At 42.2% G+C, this 14573-nt stretch overlaps 1 protein-coding gene across 1 annotated transcript in view; it reads left to right on the top strand.

Moving 5' to 3' along the window:
• LOC311102584 (ALK tyrosine kinase receptor-like) overlaps positions 1-14573 on the top strand; it is a gene marked incomplete at both ends in the record, with an annotated part of 143315 nt that overhangs the window by 25190 nt on the left and 103552 nt on the right. The window contains 4 exons of the mRNA XM_084143958.1: positions 2723-2854; positions 8589-8726; positions 9155-9258; positions 11612-11784. Coding sequence (XP_084000084.1) covers positions 2723-2854; positions 8589-8726; positions 9155-9258; positions 11612-11784 — 547 coding nt within the window. The remainder of the gene's footprint in view (positions 1-2722; positions 2855-8588; positions 8727-9154; positions 9259-11611; positions 11785-14573) is intronic.

Raw genomic sequence — 14573 nt, forward strand, 5'->3', positions numbered from 1 at the left:
GGTCTGGGCCACTCCTTTGTTGCCTTGGCCGTGTGTTTTGGGTCATTGTCATGCTGGAATACCCATCCACGACCCATTTTCAATGCCCTGGCTGAGGGAAGGAGGTTTTCACCCAAGATTTGACGGTACATGGCCCCGTCCATAGTCCCTTTGATGTGCTGATGTTGTCCTGTCCCCTTAGCAGAAAAACACCCCCAAAGCATAATGTTTCCACCTCCATGTTTGACGGTGGGGATGGTGTTCTTGGGGTCATAGGCAGCATTCCTCCTCCTCCAAACACGGCGAGTTGAGTTGATGCCAAAGAGCTCGATTTTGGTCTCATCCGACCACAACACTTTCACCCAGTTCTCCTCTGAATTATTCAGATGTTCATTGGCAAACTTCAGACGGGCCTGTATATGTGATTTCTTGAGCAGGGGGACCTTGCGGGCGCTGCAGGATTTCAGTCCTTCACGGCGTAGTGTGTTACCAATTGTTTTCTTGGTGACTATGGTCCCAGCTGTCTTGAAATGATTGACAAGATCCTCCCGTGTAGTTCTGGGCTGATTCCTCACCGTTCTCATGATCATTGCAACTCCACGAGGTGAGATCTTGCATGGAGCCCCAGGCCGAAGGAGATAGACAGTTATTTTGTGTTTCTTCCATTTGCGAATAATTGCACCAACTGTTGTCACCTTCTCACCAAGCTGCTTGGCGATGGTCTTGTAGCCCATTCCAGCCTTGTGTAGGTCTACAATCTTGTCCCTGACATCCTTGGAGAGCTCTTTGGTCTTGGCCATGCTGGAGAGTTTGGAGATTGATTGATTGATTGCTTCTGTGGACAGGTGTCTTAAATACAGGTAACAAACTGAGATTAGGAGCACTCCCTTTAAGAGTGTGCTCCTAATCTCAGCTCGTTACCTGTATAAAAGACACCTGGGAGCCAGAAATCTTTCTGATTGAGAGGGGGTGAAATACTTATTTCCCTTATTAAAATGCAAATCAATTTATAATATTTTTTACATACGTTTTTTGGGATTTATTTGTTGTTATTCTGTCTCTCACTGTTCAAATAAACCTACCATTAAAATTATAGACTGATAATTTCTTTGTCAGTGGGCAAACGTACAAAATCAGCAGGGGATCAAATACTTTTTTCCCTCACTGTAAATTCAATTATATTATTCTTACTATAGAATTATATAATTCATTTGCATTCATTTGCATGACAATAACCGGCTGACAAAATGTCATGACCGCCACAGCCCTAGCCACGCCCTTACTAAACTATGCCTCCAGTCTTCTGATCTGATCCGCTGGGTCATATCTCAATAACTCAACACCAATAACCCAGCATCAACAACCCAACCTTGCTCGTTTTATAGAACATAACCAAACCAATTTGACCCAAAGCCTGCAACCCAGAAGACACTTCTATACTGTACAGTTGTAGGGCTATAAAATGATGATCCTGGAGGGCCGAAACATTTCCGTTTTTTATTTCTCCCTGGTAGTTCATTGATCCTTGACTGGAAGTTGACAGTATCTGTTGGAAGAAATGCAGTTTGAATCTCTTCTCCGATACACTTTCTTCAGTGTTACCCTGCTGATTTGTATAATGTCATCCAGCCCATTATCTCAAGTGAGAATATTATGTGACACCTTACAACAGACTTACACATGCACTAATTATGTTATGTATTAAATGGTGTACGATAGCAGTCTGGTGACATGGCTAATGACTGTGGAGATGTTTCATTGCTCTGATTTTTATTGTTTATGTAGAGATACATATATGGCAGGTATGAGAGAGGTAGACAGATCAGAGCGATAAATAGTGAAAGGGTAGACTAGGGGCCTCCAGGGGCAATATATGTGGGCTCCATGGGCAATATACACTGAGTGTACAAAACATTAGGAACACCTTCCTAATATTGAGTTGCACAACCGTTTGCCCTCAGAACAGCCTCAATTTGTCGGTGCATGGACAAGGTGTCAAATGCGTTCCACTGAGATGCTGGCCCATGTTGACTCCAATGCTTTCAATAGTTGTGTCAATTTGGCTGGATGTCCTTTGGGTGGTGGAGTATTATTGATACACACAGGAAAACATTTTGCGTGAAAAACCCAGCAGCATTGCAGTTTTTGACACACTCAAACTGGTGCACCTGGCACTTCCTACCATACCCCATTCATAGGCACTTAAAGATTATGTCTTGCCCATTCACCATCTGATGGACACACATACACAATCCATGTCTCAATTATCTTGAGTCTTCCACATTATTCTTTAACATGTCTCCACCCCTTCATCTACACTGATTGAAGTGGATTTAAGAAGTGGCATCAATAAGGGATCATCGCTTTCACCCGGTCAGTCTATGTCATTAAAAGAGTATGTTCCTAATGTTTTGTACACTCAGTGTATGTGATCTGGCGGTGGCAGCAGTACCGCTAGACTAACCTCCACCCCTCATTGCTCTGTGTTTCTATCTCTCTCTGTGATTTTTCCAGATCCCTCCCCGTTCCACAACAACATGGGAGCATATAATATGTATATGAAGTATATGTGTGGATATGCATGCAAACTACACTTTTCTGTTGTAAATAGTACATGGTAGCGGTTTTGCTTACGATGTCCATTTTAGGACACCCTCAAGCCTCAACGATGTCATTGTGATGATGATTAATTTCTCTCTGTTGACAGATATGTTTCTGTCTCTCTCTCTTTGCTTCTCTCCAGATATCTCCCCTTTCCACAACATCACCCTCCAGGGCCAGTACCACTGTCACCATGGCCCAGGGGTCCCTCTGAAACAGTTGTGTGACTTCACGATGGACTGCCCACTCGGTGACGACGAAGGTGACATGTGCAGTGAGTACAGCTTATCTATACTGAACAAAAAATATAAAACGCAACATGCAACAATTTCTACGTTTTTACTGAGTTACAATTCATAGGAGGAAATAAGTCAATTGAAATAAATAAATTAGGCCACATGACTGGGCAGGGGTGCAGCCATGGGTGGGCCTTGGAGGGCATAGGCCCAACCACTTGGCAGCCAGGCCCAACCACTGGGGAGCCAGGCCCAGCCACAAAAGGGCTTTATTATGACATTGGAGGCATCCTCAACCTTGTAAAGTGGCAAAGCGGCAAAATAGGACAGCCATGGCAGGAGCTCCTTTAATGAAGCTGTTGTGCCCCAGCTGCCTGCCATTACAGAACTATGGTTACGTACCAAATGGCACCCCATTCCCTACATAGTGCACTACTTTTGACCACAGCCCTATACGGTGACATTTGGGACGCAGACCACAACTATGGCTGCCTGAACTTACTTGACAGAGGCACTCCAGAGCGCCGTCAGAGTAATAATGTTTCCCACGCCGACACCATGCATCACTAGTGTTTCTCACCCTTAACATGTTTCTGCATGTACACATTTGTTTTCTCAAGGCCCAGGAATGGTTTTATGCCAATGTTGGGTTGGAAAGTTCCCCTAGCCCTGCGTATTATTGTACGCACGTGTGGCTGGGTGTGTGTGTGTGTGTGTGTGTGTGTGTGTGTGTGTGTGTGTGTGTGTGTGTGTGTGTGTGTGTGTGTGTGTGTGTGTGTGTGTGTGTGTGTGTGTGTGCAAGGGCGTCATGCCCATTGAAATGCACAGGTCTCAGTTATTTTCATTTGTACACTGAAAATATAGAAGATAGTGTTTCTTTAAGTCATGATTGCATGGCGCTTGCAACGCCAGGGTTGTGGGTTCGTTTCCCACGGGGGGGCAGTATGTAAATGTATGCACCCACTAACTCTAAGTCGCTCTGGATAAGAGCGTCTGCTGAATGACTAAAATGTTAAAATGTAAATGATGAATTAAAAGAAATTGAATTTGGCCATCAATGTACCCTCAAAAGGATTAGGTACATGACATGTGTGTATGTGTGTGTGTGTTAGTGTATGTGCGTGTATGTGTGTGTGTGTGCAGTTCATCATATATACATATACATACAGTGCCTTCAGAAAGTATTCACACGTCTTGACTTATTCAAAATGTTGTTGTGTTACAGACTGAATTTAAAATGGATTACATCTGAAAGTTTTGTCACACACAATACCCCATAATGTTAAAGTGGAATTTTGTTTTCGAAATTGTTACAAATTAATTAAAAATGTAAAGCTTAAATGTCTTGAGTCAATAAGTATTCAACCCCTTTGTTATGGCAAGCCTAAATAAGATCAGGAGTAAAAATGTGCTAAACAAGTCACATAACAAGTTGCATGGACACACAAAATATTCCAAAACATGAATCCTGTTTGCAACAAGCCACTAAAGTAAAATTGATAAGAATGTGGCAAAGCAATTCACTTTTTGTCTTGAATACAAAGTGTTACGTTTGGGGCAAATCCAATACAACACATTACTGAGTACTACTCTCCATATTTTCAAGCATAGTGGTGGCTGCATCACGTTATGCTTTTAATTGTTATGGACTGGGGAGTTTTTCAGGATAAGAAAGAAATGGAATGGAGCTAAGCACAGGCAAAGTCCTAGAGGAAAACCTGGTTCAGACACTGGGAGATTAGTTCAACTTTCAGCAGGATAATAACCTAAAACAGACCAAATCTACACTGGAGTTGCTTACCAAGAAGAGAGTGAGAATGTTCCTATGGCAGAACTTGAAAATGGTTGTCTAGCAATGATTAACAACCAATTTGACAGAGCTTGAAGATTTTTGAAAATAATCATGGACAAATATTGTACAATCCAGGTGTGCAAAGAGGTATGAATACTTTCTGAAGGCACTGTATATAATTGCATGTGTGTCTCTGCACATATCTCTGGAAATACATTTGAAATTAATTCTGGAAAAACATACAGAATGTTAATGTACCCCAAATGAATCTCCATTCATGCACATGCATATGAAGCTGACCAAAATTAATATCAGCATGCCTCACAGTGCATGATTATCCTCCTGTGTGCCACTTATTACCTTGATGGCCACTCCCCTGTGCCTATAGGTCAGCGAACCGTGGGGGCTAGCAAAATAAGAGGCTAACATGAGTGTTCAAATCCCAGGTCTGATGGCTTTTTCCCTGCTAATGACGCTAGTACATATCAAGCTATCAATGCCAATTAGACTAGCACGCCTACCCAGGGGGATAGTGTACATTTGAATGCGGCGTGTGCTGGAGATCCCCCAGAGAGACAGACCATTGCATGACAGTTGAATTATTCAATACTTAAAACATGAAATGCATGGAGATCGGTATGCTTGATGGCCTGAGGTTACACAGCCTGGGATTCACTGGAATTGTTGATACTGTTGCCTTTGTACAGTGAGTGACTTGAGAGGTGTGTATAACAAATTATTTGGAAAGCTCGTTACACATCCAAAGCTCCCGCTTTGTGGCGACTTCTCTGTTGTATCTTACTTCAAATAGTGCCAGTCAACCCTGTCAATTATGGAGTAGTTATTTGTCAATGGTTACGTTAACACTAGTTACATCATTGATCTTCTTTATTAGATTGACTGTATTTGACATGAGAAGTGGAAAGTACTGTACATTACTCTACTTCTCATATCAAAAACAATGGATATTTTAGTCACCTGCCCTTTTCCACTCAATATGTCCTGATGATTGCAACGTGATGGTAAGCACAAATGTGTTGGGAACTCAAAAACATTACACACAAAAAAGTTCCAAAAGAATAAACACGTTTCAAATGTAACATTATGTGCAAATAGTTAAAGTACAAAATATCAAATAAATAAACATAAATATGGGTTGTATTTACAATGGTGTTTGTTCTTCACTTGTTGCCCTTTTCTTGTGGCAACAGGTCACAAATCTTGCTGTTGTGTTTATCAAAATTGTGTTTGTTATGGAAGGTTTGGGAATCGCTTCCTTTTAGGTGGTTGTAGAATTTAACGGCTCTTTTCTGGATTTTGATAATTAGCGGGTATCGGCCTAATTCAGCTCTGCATGCATTATTTGGTATTTTACATTGTACACAGGACATATTTTTGCAGAATTCTGCATGCAGAGTCTCAATTTGGTGTTTGTCCCATTTTGTGAATTCTTGGTTGGTCAGACGGACCCCAGACCTCACAACCATAAAGGGCAATGGGTTCTATAACTGATTCAAGTATTTTTAGCCAGACCCTAATAGGTATGTCAAGGTATATTCTTGCCTTGTCTCTCAGATTGTTCACAGCTTTGTGGTAGTTACCTGTGGCGCTGATGTTTAGGCCGAGGTATGTATCGTTTTTTGTGTGCTCTAGGGCAACGGTGTCTAGATGTAATTTGTATTTGTAGTCCTGGCAACTGGAGCACTTTTGGAACAACATTATTTGTATCTTACTGAGATTTACTGTCAGGGCCCAGGTCTGAAATAATCTGTGCAGAAGATCTAGGTGCTACTGTAGGCCCTCCTTGGTTGGGGACAGAAACACCAGATCATCAGCAAACAGTAGACATTTGACTTCATATTCTAGTAGGGTGAGGCTAGATTCGTTGATATATACAGTACCAGTCAAAAGTTTGGACACACCTACTCATTCAAGGGTTTTTCTTTATTTTTAGTGGTAGTGTTAATATAGCCCTGCGCCATGCCAGGGGATGGTCTGTGTGGAAGATTAAGTTGCTTATGTTCCCATTTTTATAATAGTCAGCAAGAAGTGTCTCTTGATTTTCCATAAGGAGCTTCATTTTGTAATCTTTTCGTGCTTTCTCATTTTTTACAGGCAGAGGGTACTGTATTGTAATGACCTCTGAACAGCGGGAGGGGGCTTCAAAGGCCTCTGCATTTGGGTGGGGTAGGCTGTGAAACTCTCCTGCCATTGTTGGGTTCACGGGCTTTGACACCTCTCACTTCACACCTCAGTGCTAATTGAAGTTGCAGTCAGATATGTTCTGTCCTAGCAAGCTTGGTAGCCTTAACTTAGCATTTACATTTACATTTACAGTTTAGTCATTTAGCAGATGCTCTTATCCAGAGTGACTTACAGTTAGTGAGTGCATACATTTTCATACTGGCCCCCCATGGGAATCGAACCCACAACCCTGTCGTTGCAAACGCCATGCTCTACCAACTGAGCTACACGGGACTATAACTGAGCATTCAGTCCTTCTAAAGTAAAATAGATCATTTTAATGTATTTTTCTTCTTGGCTTTAAAAGTAGCTTCAGACTAAACATTACTCACTCAGTTCCAGGTTGGATGGTGTTTGCCAGAGCATTTGCTGTATAGCTTGGAAATAAGACTATTAGGTAGTAGGAATGCTTCCAGGTAATTTTGTCCAAAATCAGGTTGTAGGTTTGGAGTTTTGATTTGGAGTGAAGGTTATGTTGTGGAGGGTAGTATCCTGTGTCTGTCCAAGTTTATCTTACTCGAAATCTATCTTTTTGTAAAAACATGCTGAAAAGTGCGGGAGCTCATCTCTCTCACACTCTTTCTCGCTCGCTCATTGATATTGAAGATGGGGGGGTGATTTCGTTTTTACACATCCGCCCCGTTTGAGGATCGAAGACAATGCTGGTCGATGTGTTTACAGTCGTGGTCGTCATTTCCACCCACCCTTTCTCGCTCTGCCTCTGCAGATGAGTCGCCGCAGTTGAGCAGAGGCTTCTATGATCGGTGGAAGACAGAAATGTAATTGCATTTGTGGCCATTGATGCTGATTTGGTAGTGTGTGTTCGTGTGTGCATGCACGTGTGTTCCCTTCCCTGTGAGTATCTTTGAGTCTTCTTAATTGTGTCATCCAGTGCCAATTATTGTAGAGAGAACGAGTTACAGAAGGAACTATTTCAGCATGGGACCGAACAGCAGGGGTGGTACAGGCCCTTAAAGAGCTAGCAGCATGCATCCTTGCTGAGATGACTTGGTAGAGTCCATGTGAAACAGGCCTAATGGTCCTACTAGAAGCCTTGGGCAACTACCTGCCCCCTATGAAGTGACTTTTAGGCAGCTATATATATCAGTGGCGGTTGGTGCCATTTAAGATGAGAGATTATTGGATGACTGTCATTCATATTCCATTCACCCAGCTCAATGTAACATTGATAGGTTTAGGCTACTACATGATACTTGAACGTTCCCTGTACCCACCATGAGGTTGCTACAACCTTTGAATGAAAATGTACAACGTAGGAGCACAGGTCGAGAGAATTCTGAGTAATCAAGGTGACAGACAGTCACACATTCAATGCCTCCTCTCTGATGTTCCATCTCTCTCACTGTCTGTCTGTCTGTCTGTCTGTCTGTCTGTCTGTCTGTCTGTCTGTCTGTCTGTCTGTCTGTCTGTCTGTCTGTCTGTCTGTCTGTCTGTCTGTCTGTCTGTCTGTCTGTCTGTCTGTCTGTCTGTCTGTCTGTCTGTCTGTCTGTCTGTCTGTCTGTCTGTCTGTCTGTCTGTCTGTCTGTCTGTCTGTCTGTCTGTCTGTCTGTCTGTCTGTCTGTCTGTCTGTCTGTCTGTCTGTCTGTCTGTCTGTCTGTCTGTCTGTCTCTCTCTCTATCCTAGGTCAGTTGAACTGCAGCTACAGCTCTTATGAGGCTACTCACTCTCTTCTCTTTCTACCTCTCTTGCTCTCTCTATCTTTCTCTCCCTCTCAGGTCAATTTCTCAACGGCAGCTATTGCTCCTTCGAGGATGGTGAGTGCGGCTGGCAGCCGACAGCGGCCAAAGGATCCTCCTGGAGGCGTGTCCACACCCCGCCAAAGGGGGTGTGGCCCAGCTGTTCATCATCCTCAGGTGAATCCTCCATTCTGATATCGATCACACAAACCCTTTACACAACCCCTAGCTTCCGCCAAGGTAGTCTGTTACCCCTTAAGGCACTTGTGAAGATCTGAAAAGACTGGATAGATGGCGGTAATATGTGGAAAAATTATTCCCGAAGCAAAAAGAGGAGCTAAACCATATTGCTTATACAGTACCTTATACAGTTCTTTCAATGCTACTCAAGTGCCTAGAGAATAGGGTGTAGGGGTTGTTTCTGGACGTGGTCGTCATCAATTTACTGTATGCCTTTTGTGGCTGTAATGCAAAGTAAGGCCTATACTGTATGCTCAAATTCATATTGGGCGTAACAGAGAAAACCTATTTTCATAGCTTGTAAAATGATTTGTTTGTGTGCATGTATGCGTGTGTGTGCGTGTGTGTTTGTGTGTGCATTCCAGGTGCCATGTTCAGTGTGGACAGAGGGCAGTCCAAGGGTCATCAGGTGTCAACGTTGCTCAGGAGCCCTCTCTTCCCCCCTCCCCTACGGAACTCTCGATGTGAGGTGAGAGCCCTCTCTCTCTCTCTACACACACACACACACACACACACATACAGAGAGACACACACACACACACACACATCAGACACTCAGAGACAGACAGACACACACTCACACACACAAAGCCCTCCTGTTGTGTGCACATTTGGAGACACAGCTTTGGGTAATTATAATTAAGGCGCATTGCACAAATAGATCAGATGTAGTCTTTTAAGTCTGACCAACCAGACTTACTGGGTGTGTCCCAAAGGGCACCTTATTTCCTTTATAGTGCACTACTTTTGACCAGGGCCCATATAGGGAATAGGGTGCCATTTGGGATGGAGACACAGAACGTGTGGAGCACAAACAACAACATGAATGGACAGACAAATTATGTTAGACAGGAGAGTCTGGAAGAAAACAGGCACACCTTGAATAAAAATAGAGCACTATTACTATTGAAAAACAAAGTTATTGATGATAGCAGGATTGCCGAATGACTGAAAGTTATTTGTATGTATAATGAGCAGAGCGCTCCTTACTTCAGGAAATTAATTCAACTAATGGATTTAAAAGTTCCTGTTGAATGTCTTGAAGCAATTTCTCTCCATTTAACTCTTAGTTTACCTTTAAGTTGCCGGAAAACACACAGACAGAGAGACAGATGCACACACCCATGCACACACGCTTGCACACACACACTCAAACACATTTACACTGGCCTGGGAAGAGCTGCAGTGGACAGGTGAGGGGGGTGCAAGTGGAAGCATGCGCTGCCTCATTTATCATTTATCAATTTAATTAATTAATTGAATTCAAATGTATTTCCTGAATTGAAAGATTACATGAAGTTTGATCCCAACCCTGATAGTGGCGGGTTAGCAAGCTATCATGAATGGAGTCGGTGACATTTCCCAGGGATCTCCAGACACGAGGTCAACCCAATTAATAAGAGGCCGTTCCTGTCAATCCGTTGGCAAAAAAAAATAGGATGGCGATATGGAATGCATTATTCGTGCCATATTGGTCAGTCTGGGACCAGTGGGGTTGTCTGTCAGGTCTAGACCGGGTGAGTCCATGGCTATGGTTGTAAACGTCTGCCTCATTATAGAAGGTGTCTGGCAAGTGGGCCGATATCATATTTAGAGGTTAGTATGGTGTCCATATTAGGTCACCCTCAATGTGTTTACACCACTAAGCACTGTCACCCTTGACCTTGTGTATTTGGGAGGAGGGGGAAGGTCCGTTGGATATGGAGTGCTGGGGAGAGAGAGTGAACAGGAGAGAGAGAGGAGTGTGTGGATAAGCACGACTAGACAGAGCGAGAGAGAGAGAGAGAGAGAGAGAGAGAGAGAGAGAGAGAGAGAGAGAGAGACAGAGAGAGAGGGAGAAGAGATAGAAAGAATAACAGAGGGGGATCAACTGAGGAGAGACATAGACAGAGATGCGGATATCAGTCCCGCTACAGCTACAGCACAGCTAGCGGCAGTCAGTGGTTCCTTGGCACGGCCCAAAGATTAGCCATGATTCCAGATTAGAACCTCAATCTCTCCCCTTACACGAACCTGAGCTGTCCAATGTACAGTACCTGCCTGTCTGCTCTGTCTGCCGCAGGACCCAATCTCAAGAGTAGATTGGCTTGGGTATTAGTTGCAGATCATGTCCACCTCGAAGTAATACCTGGCGAACACTGTTTGACTTCTATAATCTTGATGTCGGGGAACTTCTCACAGTTTCACAAAGGTGAAATCTGGATCAATGATTATTGAGTGAGGGAGATGGTACACTGCGATAGAATACCTTGTACTACATCATTGAAATTATAATTACACATTTTATCAGAGGGAAATCCTATTCGTCACCTGTGCATACTGGACAGACAGAAAGATAGCATTTAGACAGGAGTAATGTTGTTCAGTTCATTTGAGAACAATATGAGCAATATGAATAGGGAACTTTGTACAGCCAAGTGTACAGCTGAGGCAATTGATGAATCTGCAGGTGTAACTTTCTTGAAAGAAAGACAGATACCCGCACACTGCTCCTGCAGTTTAATTTAGTTAAACATTTTATACCCAAATGTCTTCCCTGAAGGACTGGCTGGATGAAGACCTTTTGGGTTAAAATGTTGCACTTAATAACACTGTGGGAACATTCAACAGAGTGCAGGTGTTTATCTTCATGATGTACCCTGCACCTGCAAGTAACTGGATGTGCGCACACTACTTCTAAACTAGTAATTATGACAGTATAACATCACAATCTGATGCGTTCAAACAAATTATTTGAGATGGCAATGTGTGTCTCAGTCAAGTCCTATTCAAGTCCTATTCAGACTCATTATATAACCTGACTTTTTTGATCTCCCCAACAGGTACGGTTCTGGATGTGTTCCGGAGGTGGCCAGAGAGGGGCACTGTCTTTGTGGCTGGTGGAAAATAGCACGCAACCAGAGGAGCAGCGTAGACTATGGTACTCTGCCAGCGAGCCCAAGACCAAGAAAGGCTGGAGACGCATTACCGTTCCTCTCTACGGACTTGTTGACTGGTACGGCAGATCAAGTTGCTCCATTAACAGACAGACAAGTGATTTGGCCAATCCCAGCCTTATGCAAACAGAGTGAAGTGTATGAATATGTAAAAAGGTCGAAACGGGTCACTGCGTCATTAGATTGTGAGATAGAATCATACTACATTTGAAACATGCACCACGTCAAAGCATTAAAGAACCAGCGAAACCACAGAGATGCATGTGCTTTGTGTATTCTTTTGGGATGAAAGAAAATACATTAAGCCTCTCACGTCCAAAGACACAGTAATTAATAGCTTTTTTCTTCAGTTCTTCCTTCAAAATGCAGATTTTCAACATTTACATTCCATTTTTAAGATAACCCTCCCTTTCACCCTGCAAACTTAATGAATCCCAATGGGTCCACTTGCCTTGTACTGTGAGTTCCCTATTCACCTTATCACTCACTGTATCACTTGTTTAAAAAAAAACTAAAAGAACAGGGAAGTGAAAATCGATAGAGGCCACCACTCATCCGCCTTTTCCTCCAATTAGCTATGGCACTTGATTTTTCAGTAATTCAGTGTGAGGAGCTGAAATAAATCAAATAAAAAAGCTGGACAATTAGTTTCATCTCGGTGTGCTTGATTGGGCCCTCTCTATCGTTGGAGAGTTATTATATTTGTATTCCCGGTTTTACAGAGTTTGTTCTGCTCACGTTCCTAATTAAAAGGCGTGTCCTTGCGCCTTATGAACTCGCCCGGACTCGAGGTACGACCTTTGGTCTGGATCACTGACATATAGGCAGAGGAATAGGGAAGTCAGTGGATAAAGGTTAGGTTGTAGTAGTAACCTATGTTTTTGGACTGTGAAGGGCAGTATGGAAGTAGATAAGGGCCAAAAAGTTTTAGGAGTTAAGTTAGGAGTTAATTTTTCAACCTTTTGAGTACTATGAAAAAGACGGCCAACACCCCCACATTAAATATGACTTAGATGTATTCTCAATCTGGACTTACAATGGACGCATTTCGACCATGAAGTCTTAATTGACCTTTCCACCAAGCAAATTTTAAAGACATTTTTGTAACGCAAGATGAGAGGAAAAGATAAGTGTCTTCATTTTGATAGGATTTTGTTCCGTAACAATGTAAAATGAAGCTTGCGGATGTCTTCAAAGTTGGCTCCCTACAGTAGTCTGTCATTTATCTTCTCTGTTCCCTTTGTCTCACTACTGCACACCAAATAGCATGAGCAAATGTAAGGGAAAAGAACAGTAGGTAATTGAAAGTCACTGTGACTTGAAAAAGACCCTTATCCTCTATGGGATCGGTGTCCCGTATGCAGGACGGTTGAGCTACCGTGCGCTAATGTGATTAGCATGACTGTTGTAAGTAACAGCAAACTTTCCAGGACATAGACATGTCTTATATGGGTAGAAAGCTTAATTTCTTGTTAATCTAACTGCACTGTCCAATTTACAGTAGCTATTACAGTGACAAAATACCATGCTATTGTTTGAGGAGAGTGCACAACAACAAAAAATGTATCACGGCAACTGGTTTGATACATTCACCTCTGAAGGTAAATAATGTACTTACATTCAGTAATACTGCTCTGATTTGTCATCCTGAGGGTCCCAGAGATAAAATGTGCATAGCTTTGTTTGATAAAATCAATTTTTATATTCAAATGTAGGAACTGGGTTCTATAGTTTGAACCCTTGCTGTCTCTGGCTCCACACCTACCCCGTCTGGCCATCTAGATGTTTTAGTGTATAAGCTAATGATCCATCATGTATGACATTCCTGGGAGTGTGTAAACTTACATTTTGTATTACCATATCATTTTTGTATGTTCTCTATAGTTATGTACTTGAAAATGTATGAATTGACCAATTCGGCACATTTGGGCAGACTTGATACAAAATAGTCCAGTATTGCAATGCTTCACTGGATCAATCTAAAGCTTTGCGAACACTGCTACCATCTAGTGGCCAAAATCTAAATTGCACTTGAACTGCAATATTATAGTGGCCTTTCTCTTGCACTTCAAAGATGATGGAACAAAAAAATTAATAGAAAATGCATGTTTTATATACTTTCCTACATTAATTTCATATTTCCACAAACTTCAAAGTGTTTCCTTTCAAATGGTATCAAGAATATGCATATCATTGCTTCAGGTCCTGAGCTACAGGCAGTTAGATTTGGGTATGTCATTTTAGGCGAAAATTGAAAAAAAAAGGGTCCGATCCTTAATTATAAAGCTTCGAACATTATAGAGAAAATTCATCATTCTAACATCCTAAATATAATTTTGTGTGGTACACATGCCTGGGAAAATAGGTAATTCAAGGTCTCACAGATCAGTACATTCAGTACAGGGTACAGTAATGTAAACTGTGGTCTTTGAGGCCATGCATCAGTGTTCTGTCTATTTGCCGTTTCTAATAGAACACTATAGTGAGGTCAGAACTCACTCATTCTCTACATGAGGTCTTTATGACATGTTCTAGTACTGTCAGACATCTCTTTATATAGGTTGTTTTCAACAATGTTACTTTTGAAATATGTAGTTGTGTTAGTAGAATATTTAAGTTATGTCCTGTTTAAAGTCCTTTATGTACTAATACCAGTAGAATACTGGAGTCAAGGATGGGAAGGATTAGAAAGGGATATCATTACTCTCAATATACTCTTTGCAAGTATATCTACACTCAGTAAACATACTCTGTCATTATCTTGTCCTAGACTTGAATCTGCATTGGGGGCAGAATACAGTGCCTTGCAAAAGTAGTCACCCCCCTTGGCGTTTTTCCTACTTTGTTG

Source organism: Coregonus lavaretus, assembly GCF_964263955.1.
Source record: "Coregonus lavaretus genome assembly, chromosome: 27".
Taxonomy (NCBI): Eukaryota; Metazoa; Chordata; class Actinopteri; order Salmoniformes; family Salmonidae; genus Coregonus; species Coregonus lavaretus.